Source organism: Aythya ferina (genome assembly GCF_964211825.1).
Source record: "Aythya ferina genome assembly, chromosome: 3".
NCBI classification, from domain to species: Eukaryota; Metazoa; Chordata; class Aves; order Anseriformes; family Anatidae; genus Aythya; species Aythya ferina.
Genome location: NC_140298.1, coordinates 55,833,200 through 55,853,179, shown reverse-complemented (window position 1 = coordinate 55,853,179; position 19,980 = coordinate 55,833,200). Strand labels below are relative to the sequence as shown.

The window sequence follows — 19,980 nt, the reverse complement described above, 5'->3', positions numbered from 1 at the left end:
GATCTCGTGTCTTTAAGAGCTGCAGCACAGGCTTACTGCCTGTGCTTGTAAGAATTAAGATTGCCTTTTTATCTTCTCTAGGCAGAATTATTAACTTACAACGGTGAGAAAGATCAAATTCAGGACAGACTTTGTTTGGCAGCATTACAATTTGTGTCCCAAGTGCTGAAACACAACCCATGTGTAACGTGCCCCATTTCTGTTTTGGAGATGTTGTCAGAAAACAGCTATCTTTATTTACAATACTGTAAGGGCCCTTCCTTGCCTGGGCCCAGGGCTGTCAGAGCCCTTTTACAGCATTCCAGCCATTTCACCTCTTGTAAATAGCCCTGGTCTGTTAAAGAAAGAGGAAAAAAAATAATCTGACTACAGTCGGTTATCACAGGACAATCACAGACCCTAAAGGCAGCCAGTAAAGTTTGATTTGCTTTTACTTTTACTGTATCTAGGTAAAAGCAAGGCCTTATGCAGCCCAAGTTAGGATCTTATCTGTCTACAAGTTCCTGTCTTATGCAGCTATGCTTTGCCAGATAATTATCATAAAACTGTTGCCATCTCTTTGTATCTTTTTCTTTCCTCTTTTTATTTTTTATTTTTTTTAAGAATCATTTTTCTTTTATACTGTTCTTGCATTATGTATCACTGGTAGTATTTTAAGCATAGTTACGCTTAGGCCTCAAACCTTCAAAATACTTATTCAGTATAAAGTGGATTTTTTACTTGTATTAGATTTGGGTAAACAGATGCATCTTCCTGCATACAGAGTTTCTTGTCTCATATTTACTCTGAAACTATCAAATCAGCAAAATCTGCCATTGAGCAAATACAAATACTATTATGTATAATAATTGCTGTACCTAGTAATTATTACACCTGATAATTTTTACCTCTTATCATTTGAATGTAGTGTGTAAGTTTGAATGATACTGATGAAACTAGGTAGACAGAAAATAAGGAGATATAGCAAAAATTCCTTTATTTCAAGTAAATAACAAACTATTACTGTAAAAATAGTACTCTCTTCCATGCTTGATACCCTTTCTATGGGTTGCCCAGAGATAACAGTGACATTTTTTCTATGCTTTTTCATCTGTACTCAAGAGATAATGAAATTTATTCTTTATAATCAAAAAATACAAACTCCTGGCTGGTTTATAACATACAACGTATTGCCTTCATGAAGTCTCAGTGTTCTAGGACCTTTTGTCCCTTTATCCTTTTATGAGTCTTACCTCAGTTTCTGATAAGATTTCAAGAGCTTTGCACCAGCTGTTTCATGTCTGCCTGTGAAGGAGGGGAGAAAAAAAAAAGGTCACTTTGCAACAACAGCAGTTACTGATGCCTGACTGCACAGCACTTCTTAAAATCAGTGCCTTTTCAGGAACTCCCCCGTATTTACAGAAGTTCATGCACATGCAGATCAGGAGTGAAATTAATCCCTATTTCACATATCAACGTATATGGCAGGCAACAGACACACCTCTCCTGCAACACAAACTGTCATGATTTCACCTTCCTCTTTTTCAGGTGACACATTCAGCCTAGCTCTTGACAAACCCTGAGGATGATCACGTAGGGATGCTAATAGGCCTACTTCTTCAGGTTGCTAAGTGCCCTCGGCCTCCTGAGGGCTAGGAAGCAGGTAGTGCACAGAAATGCAATTAAACCATAAAATTCAAACACTACGGAAAGCTTGAAAATATGCTGCAAGAGTAGGCACGTAGTAATTTCTTGCTTCTTATGAAAAATTCTTTCATTTTTTCTACTAGAGAACTGAACAGCTGTGATGATGGATGACTAGCTCACAAACACAGGTAAAAACCCTTTGCTAAGGCTGTTCCTGTGGGGAAACAGCAACCATGTCACATTCCTCAGGTGAGCAGCCACATGATGTAAAGAACAGCAAGGAGCAAGCGCTCCATCAGGCACGAACAATGAAGGCTCATGAAAATGTAGCTTGTTCCTGAGTAGTCACAAACAGAAAGAAGGGCCAAATGCATGCAACAAACAGCCAGCTGGAGTGGTTTTAATCACTAATCATTCGTAATAATAACAATACAGACAGCAGCACGAGACCCATGCTTTGCTGGAGACATCATTAATTATATTACTTACATACAAGTAGCATATCCTGCTGCTGGTAGAAACAATAATCAACTTACTGATGTTACAAATTTCAAACAGAACTCCAGAATTGATGCTCTATTATTAATATGTAATATTTGATATCTTGAGCTACTGTAGCATTAAATGATTTCTTAGATTTTTAACTTACTAGTCAGTAAAGGCAATCTACCATTTTTATGAAAATACAATTTTTAGATAGAAGCTACAGAAAATTAATAAAAAGCACACACACGTAACCTTTTTTTTGACTCTGCAACATCAGAAAACTTCACTATAACATATACTGTTTCAGTTTAACCTATTTTGCAGTGAATACATCACTTGTGTTATATTATTAAACCAGAAGAGGGCACTGCCTCTCCAGGCTTGAAGGATACATAACTAAGATGAATGCTGTTTGAAAGTTTTCCCTTTTTTTTTTTTTTTTTTAAACTCCTTTACCTACATCAGTTGGTCTAATCATAGGAACCAAACAAAACATATTTCTCCCAAGAGGCTTACCTTCTGAATATCCTTAGAACTTTGTGACTTCAACAACATTACTATTAGACTAACCAAGCAAAATGCTTCAAAGTACCAACAAAGCTTTGATAATGCAAGGTGAGAATTTTTTCACTGGAAAGAGGGACATTCAGTGCCTTGCAATATCAGGTTCAATATCTGAGAACAACATTTCATTTTCTAGTAACTGTTAATGTTAAGATTATCAGCTTTAGACTCTCTAAAAAGAATATGAGAGAAAATTATTAACAATGGTTATGAAATACAACTGCACTTTAAAATATTGGTCAACTAATACATTAAGATCAGAAATTGTCCTAGCTAGAATGGAATTAAGTAATTTATTTATTTATTTGTTTCTAAATGAATTGTTTAGCAGAAACTGCAATTCAGTTTCTTAACATGTTAGCTGCTACCTTTGCTGAATAACTGCTACACAAGATTTGCCTGATTATATTCTTCCATTTATAAACTTCTTCTTATTTAAGTCTCCCAAGAAATATTTAAGGTCCAGTGCTTTGCTTTTTACCAGCTATTCTTAAATCTAGGTAAGATACAGATATTGTAAGTGAAATTGTAATATTAAGGTACAGTCATGTACAAAGGCAAATAGCTGCCTATCTGAAGTGGAGCTTTAACAGAAAGATACAGGAAATCCTCTTCACCTCATTAGTCACTGCAGGTGAAAAATGAAGACTAACAGCTCCTTGATTTGTGAATGATATTCCCATAAGCAATCCATCCACATCCTCTATAATTTCTTTTAGGGCTTTGTATTTTTAATTGCATTGAAAAGACTGAACAGAATGCAAATGCACAGCTGGCTGAACGTAAAGAAACGGTAGGTGTTTAGCTTTCTGTTGGTTTATAACTATGTATGTTTCTCTATTCCACTCCATCATTTCTTTAAGCTTTGAAACTTTCTGAGCAAAAACAACCTAAGTTTTAACTTTAACAAACAATGAATGCAAGATCAGTTCCTTCCCGCAGATATATTTTGACATTTCCATACTTATTTCACGTGTCATGGAATTTCTTCGTAGCCTTACATGTTCATTTATCTAAATCAATATGGCCAGTAATTTTCTTATTCTGATTACTCACACAAAATAAATTATACTTTCAAATGCTTTCTGCTAGCTTGCATTTATGCTTCATTTATTGTACAGGCATACAAGGCAAGATAACTTCTGAGAGATCTCCCACAAAATATATGAAACATCAAATATAGCAGTAGACTACATTCTGCATTTCACTTAAATGCACAACAGTTTGTGGCCTGTTCCAGTGATTACCTTCATCTGGATATTTCTTTGCTCTTTCTTCAAAAAACCATTCACCAGCCTTTACTTTCACATCTCTGAAAAACAAGCAGAATATATTTGAATGAACGAAGTGCATTTCTTTAAATGTTCAGTAACCACTTAACCATCCAACAGTCTCTCTTAATCCTGCCAGAAAATGAAGATTTCATGATTGATAACAACACTGACTGATTTTGCTGCGTGTTTGCAAACAAAGTGCTCCCTCCTCTCTCTTTTTTTTTTTGTTTGTTTGTATGTTTGTGGGGGACTGCTCATATAAAGCAACAAATTCTGCTCTAGGCAGAGATCTGAAACAAAATTCCCAGGCCTGCCGTTCCATACACCACTTTATTCCACGTTAAAACAGACGAGCTATAGGATTCCTTTAGAAAATACAACATACCGGCTCCATTCACATTTACAACTCTTCCAGGTGGAAGCACAGGCATTGTCAGCACATGAGGCTTTTTGAATTTTGTATTTTGTAAACACAACAAACACGTTTAAACAACTGGGTGGAAGCGTACACAGGGACAAGTGAACGATGGCTTTCAGATGAGATATTCATCTCCTCCTGAAACCTCTGACAGGCCACGTTCTGGCACCAGGCGGCCTCTCCAAAGGCCTCTTCCCTCTGGCCATGGGCTTGCAGGGCAGTGCTGCCTGGCCTGCCCTTCCCTGCTGCCCCAAGCTGTCTGAGGACATGACAGCACTCTTGGCACACACATCAGGAGGATGGCAACCTGCCTCTGCCTTGCCACAGCACAGCTTCAGTCCTCTCAGTCCTGTGTCAGCATCACCCGACCCAGTGCTTTCTGTCAGCTCCATGAGGTACGTGGATTTTGAAACTGCAGAAACCTCTGCATTGCCTTTTACCACTCAGTGTGAATTGGGTGAGAAATAAAGTCAGATGCCCCAAATAATTTAATGTGTAGGACTGCCACATTCGTCTGTAGGAGAGACTCTCAGCAGTGCTGCTGATGGTCATGTTTTGTTCGGGATAAACAACTCTAGCGGTAACCAAGACTTAAGATTATGGTTGCTCAGGACTTGAAAATCAGCTCTTACATTTCCTAGTCACCCTGTTTTTCCCTCACCAGAGTAAACAAAAGGTGCTGACTAGTATTTACCCCACTGCTGCATTTCCAAAGACTTGCAGCCCTCATGCAAAGTTAACTGAAGGAACTGAAGAAATGTGACTGAGTTTAATGGACTTTGCACTGGGACTAAGCAAGATCAAATGTGAATCCTGTACCATTTCTTTGCTATAATGTCTATTCCACTGGAAAATTCCTCTGTATCAGCAGGATAGAAAATACAACTTCCTCAAAGTCAGAATGTTTTTTAAAATACATTTGCATAATGCTTTCCCATTTTCACCATTAAATATTTGGAAAAAAATTATGAAATTATTCAGGGTGCACAGCACTGTAACACAGCAGTCTAGTAACTAGCTGCTCTATAGAGAGGATTTCCAAGTGATCTGAAATTAATTTAAAAGAACAAGTGGAGGAAGCGATCTAGACAGAAAAATTTTTTAACTTTTTAACCTTTCTCATTAGTGTTTATAGCATGAAGCCCACATAGTATAATTTTGATGTATAAATAAACAATGTATAAACAGATGTATAAAGTTTGATACACACATCAAAATGTAGCAAGTGCTTTGTACTAAATATAGGTAGGGCTAATTTGCCTATTTTATGTGTAAACTGCAAAATAAACCAAAGATTCAGTGAGCATCTTTTCAGTGATGGTTTACAGTCTCTTCTAAAGCATTGAAAATTACTTCAATTTACTAGTAGAAATTCATTTAGCTTAAGACTGCTACTTTGCCTTAAATTTCCCAGGCATTATTTAAATGTCATTTTGGCATCTTAAGAGGGAATAAAGTGGTGCATTACTCTTGTGTTGGCACAAATCTCCCCCCTTTATACAGCGATTTATAGCACAACAAGTTGATTCATTTTCAAGACTTGCTGTCTTTGCATACAGAATATTAAATATTTTTCATTAAAGGTGGGAAAATATCATCACCATTTGGTTTAGCAAAATTCTGATTAACAGAAGGGACTATGATGGAGTGTTTTGATATGAAAATTGTACTAATACAGTAAAAGGAAGATTGCTTCCTTTTTCCAGGAAAACAAAACCAAGGTGACATAGTAAAGGAAAAAAACAAATTCAGTGTAAACGAACTTGGATGTCTGTTCTGACCGTATTTAAATGGTTGCTGATAATATTATTAACATTTTTTTTTAAATATCTACAAGACATGACTTCACACTATTCATTAATCCAGGTTTCTCACCTCTGCAGTATGAAGCAAATAATAATAATGACTAGGAAATTGTCAAGCAATTGGCTATACTATGTAGAAAAACAGCACCTTCAACAACTAGTTTTGATGCATCAGTTAGATATAGACTCAGGAGCATGAGTGCCATCTAGAGTTCACTTATTAAGACTGTTCTGTGTTTTGCAATTAACACCTTTGTAAAAGAGGTGACGCCACCTCTGGCCTACCCTGAAGTTCCATTTTGCTGAACACAGGAAGGGAAGTGCTGCCTACATGAAGAGTAAGGCCAAACTCCTGCCAGTTTCTTTGCTGCCAGGACTTCATCCAACATTTTCATTCTACCAGAGGCATTGGTTCATTAGCTGTTTAAAGCAACAGATACACACAAAAACAGTATCCAGCATTTAAACCAACGTGAACAAAATCAGCATAAACAAGATCTTATCAAAACCATTAACATTTCTTACCCATGTGCATAACAAACGGTGCATTTCCAAATGCAGGGGTTCAGGCAGACACGGCATTCAGAGCACACTCGATGACTACACCCGTTGCATACGGCGCCTCTGTTCATCAACAACCCAAGGGATTTCTGACATCGGGCACAAGATCTCTCCTGGTATTCATGGCTGACATTTCTTGCCCTTTTCCATCGAAGCTGCTGCAGCTGCATTTTCAGTTTCCTAATCACCCAGGTAAAAAAATAAAACAAAACAAAACAAAACAGAAGAAACACAAAACCCATGTAGGTCACAAGCTAATGCCCTGTTTGTGCAATGTCACTACCAGTTGGAGCTGTACCTTCAAGTTTGACCTTATTGTGGGCACTGTCTGAAGGCGTCTGCACACAGCATTTTTTGCACGATGGCTGCATATGCAACCACAACTGCGCATACAGGGTAATAGGCTAGCATAAGTGGGGTCCTGTTCACGTCAGTTGTGTACACTCAGGACAGGGCACCAAAGTTATGTATGCGAGTGTTCATGTCATTCACATACAAAAATTGAGCCTAAATTGTGCTCGCTTTTGATGATGTTTATCATCATATTTATCAAGATTATTTGATTAGAAGAATCAAGTCTTCTATCAAATAGAACAACTGTAACAAACACATCACCTGAAAGTCAAATAAAAAACACATCTGACCAAAATATCTAAACCTTTCCCTTTCATTAACCTTGCTTCCATGACAAGTACCAAGAGCCAAGATCTATGTTTTTGTCGCCTACATCACCAACAGATGTCAGTGACTTTCTAACTAATTCAGATTTTGTTTATAACCCTTTACTCACTTTTCACAATCACTTAATAAGCCCAGTTATATACACACAAACCTGTTCTGTAAACAACGTTTAAGTTTCCACATTTAAGTATGACTAAAAACTTCTAACTTAGTGATACAAATACCTTGCTTTATATGGGGATGCAATGTGACAAAGCAATGCACGAACTGCAATGAAACCCTTACAAGAAGAGCTAATACAAAGCAAATAAAATGCTGAAGTATTATCCTTTATCCTTCACTACTGAGATACTTGTGTAGTGTGAAACACAATCCTTTTCCTAGCCAACGTCACCTATTGACATCCTCTGATAAAGCACACTGCTCTTGCTCGCTGTCGAATAGGAGAAGGAACAGAGATGGATTCAGCACAATGAGGAGGTACCCAACAATTCCTAACTTCAGTCTTGGCACAACGTAAGTTAAAAGTGTTCTGCATTATTAGGACTGTACAGGCATATATAGGAGCATGATGAGGATGTCACAAAGCCCTCACTGAGGAAGAAATATAAGTAACAACTGAACTTCCTACAAATCCTAGAACTAAAATTCATTAACTAGATTATTGACAGAGCAGTATTTGACCATCTTTAATGCAGAGTAGTCAGTAGTGTGGTAAATCCAAGAGACTCTGGATAACCCCTTATTTTCCCAAAGAATAAAAACTTAGTATTAACAACAAATAAAAGAAGGAATACATCCAGAAGGTCAGCAAAGAGAAAGAAGAGTACTCCTGAGGAAAAAAAAAAAAAAAAAAAAAGGATCAGAAATACATGAAAAGGGTAGTGTCAGATACCTTACTCTTTCTTCCTCTGTTTTTCTCACCACCTGGTCACGGTACAGGACTTCTAGAACAGCCTCTCGCTCCAATTCCTTAAGGAAGTTTAGATTAAATTCACAGGCCATTTTTGCCAAACTTCACTTATTTCGTAGACTCCTGACTCACTGCTCTAGTATATTCAAAACGATGGATACTACTTTAGAGAATATAATGTGGCTCTCGAGATCTGAGTGTTTATCAAGAGTTTGTCTTCTTCCTTGATTGGTGATATGTCTCACTGTGTCATACCCTTGAGGAAAAAAATAACTATGTCTTCACACAAGAGATCATTTAAGCATCTTGGCTACCCAGGGAATATGAAGAGTTACAAGGTCACAGTACTTGACTTTTTCATATCAAAGAACTTCTTGTTCTTCTTCCTTTTTTTTCTTTTGCTGAGAGTGGTTCCAAGAAGGATGAGAGCATGCAGCAAGGTCCCAGGTACGGCTTTAGCTATCACCAGGAGGTAGCATAAAGGATTTGGAGAAGTGGTTTGCCTTACTTGGTCTTGTAGATTTGGAATTTCAGGATCTAGGGAAAAAAAAAATACACATCATTGTCCCTTCTCCTCACTTCTTCAAGACATTTATTTCAAATAGCATATGAGTAATACTTTCTGCAGACCACTTTTTGCTACATGCAGTCCTTTCATACAGGAATTCAGACCAGGGAGAGGTTTTAAGACTGCCATTCTTTAGAGAGTCTCACAGTGATGTCCATTAACACTCAGGCATATTTTTCAGGTAGTCAACATGAAACAACCATCAAAGATGATCTTAGTTTCAAGCACAGGCCTAGAGGTGCCAGGACAGCAAAAGCCATGCTGGTTGAGACAGAAATGCCCCTTTCTGATCTCATCTTTCTGAAAAGACAAAACACCACAAGCCTCAGAGAAAGAAGAGAAATACCCTTTGAGAGTCGTTTCTAATAATAACCTGATTTCTGTTAAGACTAGATAAAGCATTTATCACACTGTAATGCCAGTATTTTTGTTAATGCCCACCAACACCAAACAGTTAAGATAGATAATATTTCTAGCTCAGCGCACTAACAACTTTTATGTCAAACTGATGATATTAATGTACAAATATAGAAGTATAAAAACCAAAACAGATTCACAACCATGCTCATATTTTGTGACCTTCACTTTTGTAAAACGCTTAGTAAAGCACAAAATAATTTTGTTGCAGTAAAGTAGAGAAAGAATATTATTGTTGAATCCAATTCAGTTAAGACACCATAACCAGTTTTATTACTACTGTAGTGTTCAGTATGTACTACAGCAAATGTACAAGTGTTCCAGTTATGCTATACCAAATATTAAAGATACCTGTACGAAAACAGGTTAAGTGCTTCAAAGTTAGTATGGACTAAATACATAGTGTTAGACTTTCCACCAAGACAAAAGGATAAAAGTTTACTGAAGCAGTTAGATATTTCACTGATGTACCTCAGATGAGAATCTGACCAAATTGATTATTATTTTAAAACACTGAGAGTTTTAAGGTTAAAACCAAACAAACAAAACAGGAGGCAATAATTGATATTGATATAAACAGTATGCATTCCATTCTTTTACATATTTTTTTTTCATTAAACTCTTCAACAGACAACAAAAGGACAAAGCATTTCACAGCAGTGTTAAGAAGTAAAAAAAGATTGGTTTCCTGTGGAAACAAAAGACACAGAGATAGGCATAATCACATTTTATTTCCTTAACAACTGCAATTTCACAGGATATTACTCAGTTAAAACCTAAAAAGCCCTAGCAATTTTTAACACCATGTGTGTTGTTTTCAAAGACCCCTGCCACCTCCACCTGCTTTAATCTTTCATCTCAAGGATATCTCCAAGAATTAACTAACACATTTCAGCCTTCAATTCCCTTTAAGTCAACACAGCCTTTACACCATACAAGATAACAAAACAGCCATTACAGTATTTGGAAGTGAGGCCTTCTGTGAACTGCCAGGATTTCCAAGGGCTGGTATATGTACAATGTTGTCAGCAAAACCTGCTGAAGCATCAGAATGAGCTAGCGAATTCATGATAGTCATTATTAGGGGGGATCAAAGAAAACTGCTCTAGTGATCTTAAAGAAAATATATGAATATCTTACAGAGCTACTATTCCTGTACAACAGTTAAAAAAGCAACATCTGCTTTTAAGAAAGTACAAAAATAGTTGCTGTTTGATATCTCCTCCAAATTCTTTAAAAAAGGGTTACCTCCCCTCTTCACAGGGAAGCCCCAAGATGTCCATATTTCAAGCCTGTTTTGGGAAATGGATTTCAGATGACTTCTTAGAGTATAAAAAACTATTGGGGGCATAAAGAATCTTACTTAGAAACTCACATATAAATAGATATTTTTAATTATGTTTTCAGCTGTTCAAGCTTGTACAAATTTAAGTAGTGTGAGGGAAAGCATGGTTTGGAGCCTTCCCTTGTTTCCATTTTGTCTTCCTCACAGCTATGTTCTCTTTCTGCCGAAAGGCTTTTAACCTCAGCCCATCAGAGCTGCTGCAAACACCGCCATTCAAAACAGCTGGTTTATTGCAATACCTCATATTCCATTCACAGTGACAATTTGTATAAGCACTGCATCTAATGCCAGCAGTAGACTGCCAAAAGGGACTAGGATGGAAAGACTGGGATCATCTTCTGACACCAAACAGCAGAACAAATTTACTGCAGAGAGAAGTGCCAGGGGCCCTGTGTCCAACAGCATCTGCACTATGCAGAGGAACAAAAAGGCTCCATGAGTCTCACTGCATCATGTGCTGCACAGAACAAAGCATAAAATCCATCACAGAGACAGCAGCTGTATGATTACTGCACCTGCACATCCCTACAGTGCTTTGTTTTGTTTTAATTTTTATGAAGATTTAAGCACAAACAACCATTGTGTTCTGTCAGTTTGTCTTGTACATATGAAGATAACTCAAAATCTAACTTAATGATGAGGTAGCTTCAAGAACAAATAAAATACTCCTTTCCCTGAAATAGGATGATCCTTGTGCTTCACAACAGATTTGAGTTCTTAGTCATTTCAAGGAAGAATTCCAAGTGAGCTTAGAAGCTCACCATGGCTGATTAAAAAATGAATAAATAAAAATAAATAAATAAAAAAGAGCTTTTCTAACACTGAAGCTGTCTGCATTAAATTAGGTTTTGGTAGCATTAAAGAAGTGGTGTTTCCAGTAATGACACTTCTTGACAGGAAAAAACAATCTTAAAAATCTCCATTCTTATTTACCCATCGAATCAGGCAATCTAGCTAGCTAGCTACCTTGCACAGTCTGCTAACCTCACAAAGCCCAGCACCTTCTTTGTAAAACCAAAAGTAACAGCAACCTGGTTAGTAAATACCACGATACTTCTTCCTCTTCATTGCAAAGCTCACAAAGTATTTTGTTCACACGTTATTTTAAACCATATCTTTAAAATAACCCTAGTGTCAGACAGATGGATGAGTAGCTTTCTTAGAATATCATCTCGAGCTGCTGTAAAGGAGATGAGAAAACCAACATGGTCACTTCTTAAGAGAGGGAGGTGTGCACGCGTACAGAGCAATCTGAGAAGACTGTGCTCTTTTCTCTTAAATCAAACTAAGGTGGTATGTAATTATGTAACTGGAGGTTAATCAGAAGGCCTAGGACAAGTTAAAGTGCAAAAAGCAGCATATTTTATAAGTTTTTAAGCTTACAAATGCTTGACTTAACAAGCTTCTTTCTCTCAAAGCAATTTTGAATGTAATGTGATATTGAACTTCTTTCTCCCTCCTTTCAGATCCTTAAGCATTAACAAAATAATGACCAATAAATAAGTACAAATAAACCAATCTTCTAAAGATTCACAGAGCCTTTACTGACCTGAGGTAATTGGATTACTCTATCCATTAACCCAAAAGACAGATGTAATACATCAGTAGCTAGGACACCTATTCCGGAGGTTCAGAATAAAAACGTTCACAAATGCTACTGGAATGTATGGCTATTTTATATTTTGTAGAGGACAATCAAATACATTTAATCTTAGTTAAGAAAATTATAAGCATTAAAGACACTATTTTAAGTAGCAGTTGTGGTCTTTCCATAAAATATTTGCAGTCTAACAAACGTCATTTCAGTAAATAAAAACGCATTCCCCTACGTAACGTCATATAGGACAGTTAAAAAAAAAACGTCCTTACCTTTTCAGCAGCCATCAAAGAAAGATGCGTGGAAGTAAACGGCTTTTAAGAGATGAGTTGCACTCTTACTATTTGTTTATCTTTCCTTAAAGAAAACTGGTGGCAGTTCTCCACCCCCTTTCCTTCCTTTGACACCAAAATTAGACTGAAGTATGCACAGAGGAGCATCCCCAAAAGAGATAAAAGCAAATGCAATCAAAGAGCAGCTCTCGTGTTACAACAGCTTCTGCAAAGTCTCTGGTTTTGTTCCCAGCAAGAGCAACTAATAATCAATGGGAAGTTATTCGTTTTTCTAACATCAAAAAGAGACTCAGCACAACAGAATATGAAAGCTGACTGATATCAGCAAAATATACTCAGTTTTCAAGCCGCACACAGGAAGAGAAGTGGCTTTTAGTTCTACATAATTTCTTTTTCTGATACTATAGATGTGAAAATACTACTAACCTCAATGTCCCCAGAACTCGCACAGAAAATACCACCCGTATCACACATGATTCTTTCTTGAAAATAAATTTTGCAACTCTGAATAAAAAAGCAATTAACATAGACAAACAGAGGAAAGCACACAGTTCAAAAGAATTCATTTTTATAAACTAGTGAAAAGCAGAAAATTAGTCTACCTACCAGTAGTAAACCTGACGTTTGGATGGGATATCCTAGTTCAGTCTATTATAGAACTAAGCGTGAGTAATGAATTTCAAAGTTTTATCCATTTAATTCAAAGTCTGGGAATTTGTCTGGAAGGTCCTTTCCTACAAACTAGTTCTACCAGATAAAACTGCACATAGACTACAGAAACCCTTATTAGTGTTTTGAGTGTTACAAAATATACTGCTTTTAGTTTAAAATACAGCACTACAGTTTTACTCACACGGCAAAAATTGACCAGCCTTCAATCTTACAAACTCATTACTTTCCATAGATTCAAATACTTCCACCTGTGCTCATCAAACTTAATCATGTTCTTCAACTGCATTGCTAAAAAGAGAGCAACTGCTGGTGGGTCACAGAACTAAGCCAAAAAAAAAAAAATAAATAAATGGATGATTTGGGCCTGCATTTCAGGCAAAACTTTAATTAAATGAAAGACCACAAATAAACCAGGGAGTGTAATCACCGTCAGTGACAGGCTTGTAAAGCTGGCCTGGGGGAAGAAAGTCACAGTTGTCCTGTCCATCTTTATCCCTAGAGCCAACATTGTTACATCTACCAGAGTAGGTCAGAAATAATTATCTAGACTACTTTTGGAGACTTCCAAAGAGGACTTCACATGCTTTGTTATCCACACTGCTCTCTGCCAGCGGGAGCAGCCCTGAGGAGCAAGGCAAGGGGGAGCTGAGGAGGAGCACAGGGACTAGGGACCATCCCAAGGCATCTGAGCAGGGTGGGAGCTGCCAGCAGGCTCCATCAACAGTCCCAGTGTGAGGTGATCGGGCAGGATCTGTCCCAGGACACCAGTCAGGAGCACCAGGAGATGGGGCTGGACACGGGTGGGGATACAGGGCTGAGGTGCACCCCAGAGACAGGCCTGGTGCAGAGGCCGCAGTGGGGTGACTGGTGCAGCTGGGACCCATTTGTGTGCTCTCAGGGCCCCAAGACTGTAACTCACAGTGGTGTTAGGTGGAAAATTAGGTTGGAAATTCGATGTATCTTCTCAGAAAGAGCAGTCAGGCATTGGAACAGGGAAGTGGTGGAGTCACCATCCCTGGGGGGGGTTTAAGGGAAGGTTTAAGGACCTGGTGCTTAGGGACGTGGTTTAGTGGGTGATATTGGTGGTAGGGGGATGGTTGGACCAGATGATCTTGGAGGTCTTTTCCAACCTTGGTGATTCTTGAAATACAATGTCTAAAATCAGACACAGTATTCCCTGTGATGCCTTAGTGCACAGAGTACAACAGGAATGCTGCTTCCACTACTTCCCAGCATGGCACCTCCTTTTTTAACAGCAGCTTCACAGGTCAGACCAAGGTAAATTGTATCTGATATGCCCCTCTACACCCTGCTCCATGGCACTGCCACCCAGTCAGCTGGCCTGCACCCTGCCTCATTCACAGGGCTGATTATTCCTGCCTCAGTGTAGGCCTTTGGGCATGCACCTATTAATTTATTTTCTGCTTTCTTCAGAGCATTTCTCCACTTCACCTGGCCCCTTCCGAACCTCAACAGCACCATGTACACAGCCCCCCAGAAATTCGTATCATTGGTAATTTGGGTTATGTGTAAAAATTGCGCACACACAAGTCCATAAACTCTAAAAATAAACTGTAAAAAGGGTACCCTTTAATTCCATTGTCCAAATTTCGATTCGGGATGTTAAAAAAAAATAAGAGTGAGACAGAGAGTGGCTTGGAGCTGTAAGAACACACAGACTCTTTATGCCTTTCCCTGTTTTTTTATTCCAGTTTGTGGACGCACACGATGACCGCAGCCCTTCCCTTCAAGGTTTGCTTTCAAACCCACCAGGTCCCTCCCTCTGCCCCCTCCACCCAGCAGCTCCCAGGACACCGCCACAACCCAGCTGCCTGAACACCAGGGCGGCGCTGGGCGCCTCAGCCCCCGGGGCAGCGCCATGGCGGCGCCCACCACCCCCGGGCCGTCGCTATGGGGACGGCGCCATCTTGGGCGCGGCCCGGGAGGCGAGCGGAGCGGAGCGGAGCGGAGCGGAGCGGAGGGGCCATGGACGACTTCCAGGCGGGGGACGAGGTAACGGCCCCGGGGGGCTGCGGCCCCGGTGCGGGGTGCCGGGGGGATGGCGGGGTGTGGAGCCCTGCCGGTGGCGGTGGCGCAGGCTGAGACAAAGCCGGGGCCGTGCCGTGCCGTGCCGTGCCGGGGGTGCTGCTGCTGCCGCAGGGGGGCCTTTGCCTCGCTGCGGTGGGCGATAGCGAAGCAGCCGTGGGCCTGGCCTGTGTCGTGCGGCTGCGTTAATAAGAGATAATTAACAATTCTAACATCATTGTGATACCTGTTTTTAGAGAAGTGTTCAGGATTACTGAAAAAAAAAAAAACCGCCTTGCAGTTGGCGCTTGTTGCCCGGGAACACCCTTTCCAAACACGGTGTTGGGAACGGAGGGGTGGCTCAAATCACCAAGCTTCTGTGCTCTTCCCTTTTATTTTTGAAAGAAAAAAAAATATTTGGATTGTCTTGTTAAAAGGTGGAGCACTTGTATTGTTTGGCACCTTATTCACGACACACAAATCGCAATGTTGTGTATCAGGGCTCAGTGCCTCACGTATTTAATCCCATGTATGTTTTCATCCTAAACAAGGGGATGGTTATGGGAAGTGACACAGCCCCCTGAACCAAATTCTGAAATTTATTTATGTCTCTCCCTTTCCCACTTTTTTCAATCAAAAACCAGAACTAAATACCCTTGAGAATGTGGTCTGAATTTAATTCAGTTTGGTTTGATGAATTTTGTTTGCTTACTCAGGCATTTCAGAGCAAAGTTCTAGACTTCGTGGAGAAAAAGCGCGTACAGCTTGTCATCTGGCCTGGCAACATGCTGCATGTCTGCCGGCGTCTGGCATGCATGTTCTCAGTTTCTGCTCTGTGGGAAAGTATACAGTGATAAATCTAGCTCTTATTTGGGTAAATACAGTGATGCTCCTTAACGTGTAAGCACCTGTAAAATTAAGTAGTGTGAAAATGAATGCAAATTATTAAATCAAAGTCAAGAATCTGAAAATAAAAGCAAATTTGCTATGCAGTATATGCAAGCTTTGAGGTGTGCTAGCAGGTCAGTGCCTCTGAACAGTTATTAAAAAGGCGTTGCCTGCCCTTCTCCCTTGGCATGTTGCTGCCTTTGTCATGGAGAATACTCAGCTGCTTGCATCTTTCTGAAGTCGAGCATCTCTGAAGCTGTCTAGAGAGTTCACCATCTGACCAAGGCCTGAGTAGGTATAGATGTGTCATCCCTGAACACCCTAATTGTGCTTTTATTCATGATTGCCAGCTAAAGAAGCTGCAAGACCTTCAAGCCAGAGCTTGGTCAAAAAAGAGAAGTCAGAAGTAAAAGCCTGGGCGCTCATGAGCGTCAGCGGCACTTTGTGGCAGAGCTGCCGTGCCCAATGTCACCGCGCCCCCGTGCTGTTGTGACCAGGGCAGGAGGCTGGCTGCCTGGCTGTGCTGCTGCCAGCATGTGAGAGCCAACACAGGGCGTGATAGCAGCTGAGGGACTAGAACAGAAAGGTATCCTAACCGTGCGGGAGAACAGGTACCAGTTTTAAGGTCAGTAAAATGCTGGGGCCTTCCCTGTGCAACTTCCCCTTGCTTCATCTCTGCTGCCTGAAGCCCGAGAGAATGCTGAAGGTGGTAGGAAATGCAGAAGCTAGATTTCCCCCTCTTTTCAAGCAGTTTTCTTTGTATCCCAGCTGAAATTGTAGTGACAGCTTTTCCTTGAGCTGGGAATCGATGCTTTGTCCACATCACTGCCCTGAAGATGTGGGTTTCACTTAACCGTGAGCCATGTCTGTGCACTGAGGTTATCTCTGCAGCCTGGTCAGTGAACCATAGGCATGAATGCTTATTGTAAGATGGGCTTATACGTGTATGGAAATGCTATACGTGTTATTTTAAAGTACTTTCTAGTTAAAATTGGAAAACTTTGACTTAGAAGTCCAGCTGGCGTTACTTCGTCTGTTACTTTCCATTATTTTGTTAAGAATGTTCACTTGACTGGATTCAGGTAAGTATGGTTAAGTTATGAGCAAAAAAGGAAGAGTAGGCATCATCTGACTTGCAATCAACCTACCAAGCATGAATTAAGCTTGAAGTCTATTTTCTTTACAAAGCTTGAACTGTGTAAGTGGCAGAATGCGTTCACTGATGATTTACAATTTTGCTTCTTTGTAGACTTCCTTTGTCGTTGATGAAGTCAGTAACATCATTAAGGAGGTAAACTAACATTCTCACTTTGGTGTGAAAGGATGATATGTTGTGTGCTGTGTGCTAAAAAAGCATTCAATAAAATCTGGTGACTAGTTAGAGGCAGGTTATTATGGAAGTGTAGGTAATCATTGATTAATTTAACCACTGTGCACCCTTTAAGTGGAAATGATACCTAGCTGTGGTTGTAATGTGTATTACAAACCCAGAAGATGATTGAAATAATTTCCCCTGCTCCTCTCTGCAGTGTATGCCTACTTCTAGGCAGCTGTTGTATGCTAAAGCCTGTCCAGATTGCATGTTACCAAAGCATAAAACCTGTGTTCTCTACGAACTGTCTGCATATGCATGTTACTGTGGTCTTCTGAGATGCTTTTCCTCTTAAACAAGTTGTTTGAAACAACTCTTCTGGTTGTTACAAAACCTGAATTTCCTGTGCACAAATTTTCTAGAGAGATTTGGGTTTTGCATCTAGAGTTCCTCTCCTAGAACAGACAAGCACCTTTTTTTTTAACACGTTGCAAAACAACCAAAAGATCAGACTTCCTGTAAATTGTCTAGGTGTGCTCTAATACCTGTTCCTGTCCCTTCTGAATCTGAAATAATTTTGTGGTTATTTTTTAAACAATTTCTGGAAGAAAAAATATATCAATGAAAAAACCTGCAACTTTAATGTGCTTTTGTGCCTTAGAGGGGAACTCTCCTCATTAGGAAAATGGACTATTTGGCTAAAGGCTTCTGTTCTGGTAGTAGCCAGTAATTACATGGGTATTTTTGTTTTGATGTTGTTTTCCAAAAATGATTGCTGCAAAATCTGAAGACCATTTCCAAAGCAGAATATGTGTGGATGGGCCATCATTCTGTGCATTTTTTTCAGTCTCTTCCGGACTGTTTAAATGCAAGACCCTTTTCATAAGTCTGGCTCCAGGACATTAGGATAGGAATTAGGAAGAATCGAGATACCACAAAGTGAAAAGAGGAAGGAATATATTGTTGTACCTTCTGTGCCTGGCTCAAACTCTGAATTACAAGATCTGTAACATTTGAAAACAGTTCCAGCAATCTGTACGGACAAGTAGCATTTAGGATATTTTCTACGAGTACCGTGTCTCATCCTCAGTGTTCAGATGGATAAACGGGATCCTCGTGGAGTGACAACGGGGCTTATTTTGTGTTTGTCACCAACAGGCCATAGAAAGTGCCATCGGTGGCAATGCCTACCAGCACAGCAAAGTGAACCAGTGGACAACAAGCGTGGTGGAACAAACTCTAAGCCAACTCACGAAGCTGGGGAAACCCTTCAAGTATATCGGTGAGCTCTACTTTGTTTTCTGTTTAAGCGGGTAGACAGCTAAGAATTTAACAACAACAAAACTGCTTAGCTACAACCATGGCTATTAACTACTCATAAGCACGTATGTACTGTGCTAAGCATAAATGTAGCTATATGGTAACTGATGATAACAATAAACTAATAAAAGCTTCTCTGCTGACAAACAGTGACCTGTGTGATTATGCAAAAGAATGGTGCTGGGCTACATACAGCGAGCTCTTGCTTCTGGGACAACTCCAGTGATGGTAAGGAGCAAAACTGTTGGATGCTTCAACTTACAATGTTAACGCCAGTCCCCTGGAGACTAGGCCGTGTCAGTTTTCAGAGTGCTATTGTTCTGGAGCAGTAGCATACAGCGTGGCCTTTTTTCCATGTGGCTGTGATGCTAACTCTCCTAATACATTAAACGCTTTGCTGTTGTGCAAGCTACAATCTTGAGATTCTTAAACAAATCTGCATACAAGAGCATGCATTTTCATATTAATCACTGTAAGTGTCTCCTGTCTCTGAAACTTTTTTTTTTTTTTTGTCTTTGTAGGAACTTGTACTGTGAGATGGGAGAATAAGACCATGTATTGTATTGTCAGTGCCTTCGGACTTGCAATATGATTGCCTTGGAATCGGTCATCCTTCAACTCTTTTCTACTCCAGCACTTGATTCCATCTCAGCTCAAACTGTGAATGCACTGAACAACTGGTTTTAATATACTTTTTACATAACTTTTTTCAAATGTGAAAACATGCTGTTACATGGTTTATGTTTGTACTTGGTATCGTACCAGTGTCGCCACGCTGTCTTAACACTTCAAGAACTTCTCTTTAAGGTGCTAAATCTGAAATCTGCTGCAGTGTAAACACTTTCTCTAGATTTCTTTTTTAAGACCAATATAAATAAGACACTGACTTTCACACTTTGTACTCTTGGTTAGCATTAAATTATTGAAATTCATAACCATTGGTGTGACTTGTTTGAACTTAACCCTTCTGGAATTTTTTAGGAGTTCCAGTTCCCCTTCATAAGCTGGCTAGCATGTTTCTTGGGAATAGTAGCAAGCAGTCCTTCCCTTTTCAGGCCCAGGCAATAAAAAACACTCACCCACGCCAATTCTCTGGTGACTCTGTGCTGACACAGCCTCCTAGATTCAATCCCTATACATGTTCAAACTGGGTTACTTGGATAAGAAAATACTCGAAGTAAAAATGTGTTTAAGTGGTAGTCATTCACAAGAAGG

The 19,980-nt window shown here is 39.6% G+C and overlaps 2 protein-coding genes across 5 annotated transcripts in view; one reads left to right on the top strand and one right to left on the bottom strand.

The window, feature by feature from the left end:
* The window catches only part of SYTL3 (synaptotagmin like 3), a 33,760-nt gene extending 20,353 nt beyond the window's left edge, over positions 1-13,407 (bottom strand). The window contains exons 1-6 of one of the 3 annotated variants that reach the window (XM_084515803.1): positions 13,155-13,407; positions 12,528-12,672; positions 8,311-8,865; positions 6,699-6,914; positions 3,924-3,988; positions 1,233-1,284 (exon numbers count right to left, since the gene is read on the bottom strand). In XM_084515803.1, coding sequence (XP_084371929.1) covers positions 1,233-1,284; positions 3,924-3,988; positions 6,699-6,914; positions 8,311-8,420 — 443 coding nt within the window. In that variant the 5' untranslated portion in view covers positions 8,421-8,865; positions 12,528-12,672; positions 13,155-13,407. Of the gene's footprint in view, positions 1-1,232; positions 1,285-3,923; positions 3,989-6,698; positions 6,915-8,310; positions 8,866-12,527; positions 12,858-13,154 lie in introns of those variants that run through there. The other 2 variants (XM_084515804.1, XM_084515802.1) reach the window with 2 other exon arrangements.
* Positions 13,408-15,116: 1,709 nt separating this feature from the next.
* Positions 15,117-19,700, top strand: DYNLT1 (dynein light chain Tctex-type 1). Of its 2 annotated transcripts, XM_084515811.1 has the most exons (5): positions 15,117-15,233; positions 17,383-17,424; positions 18,604-18,727; positions 18,916-18,993; positions 19,287-19,700. In XM_084515811.1, exons 1-5 carry the CDS (start codon positions 15,132-15,134, stop codon positions 19,355-19,357), a joined length of 417 nt encoding a protein of 138 aa, XP_084371937.1. In that variant the 5' UTR covers positions 15,117-15,131; the 3' UTR covers positions 19,358-19,700. The 2 variants fall into 2 exon arrangements, with proteins under 2 accessions (XP_084371937.1, XP_084371938.1); XM_084515812.1 differs by lacking the exon at positions 18,916-18,993.
* Positions 19,701-19,980: the final 280 nt, after the last annotated feature.

What these genes read in the sequence shown, in the direction of transcription:
- DYNLT1 (XM_084515811.1), top strand. Translation starts at nt 15,132, where the DNA reads ATGGGGACGGCGCCATCTTGGGCGCGGCCCGGGAGGCGAGCGGAGCGG. An exon ending in GAAACCCTTCAAGTATATCG is followed by an intron (nt 18,728 to 18,915) that starts GTGAGCTCTACT and finishes GCTGACAAACAG; the next exon opens with TGACCTGTGTGATTATGCAA. An exon ending in CTGGGACAACTCCAGTGATG is followed by an intron (nt 18,994 to 19,286) that starts GTAAGGAGCAAA and finishes TTGTCTTTGTAG; the next exon opens with GAACTTGTACTGTGAGATGG.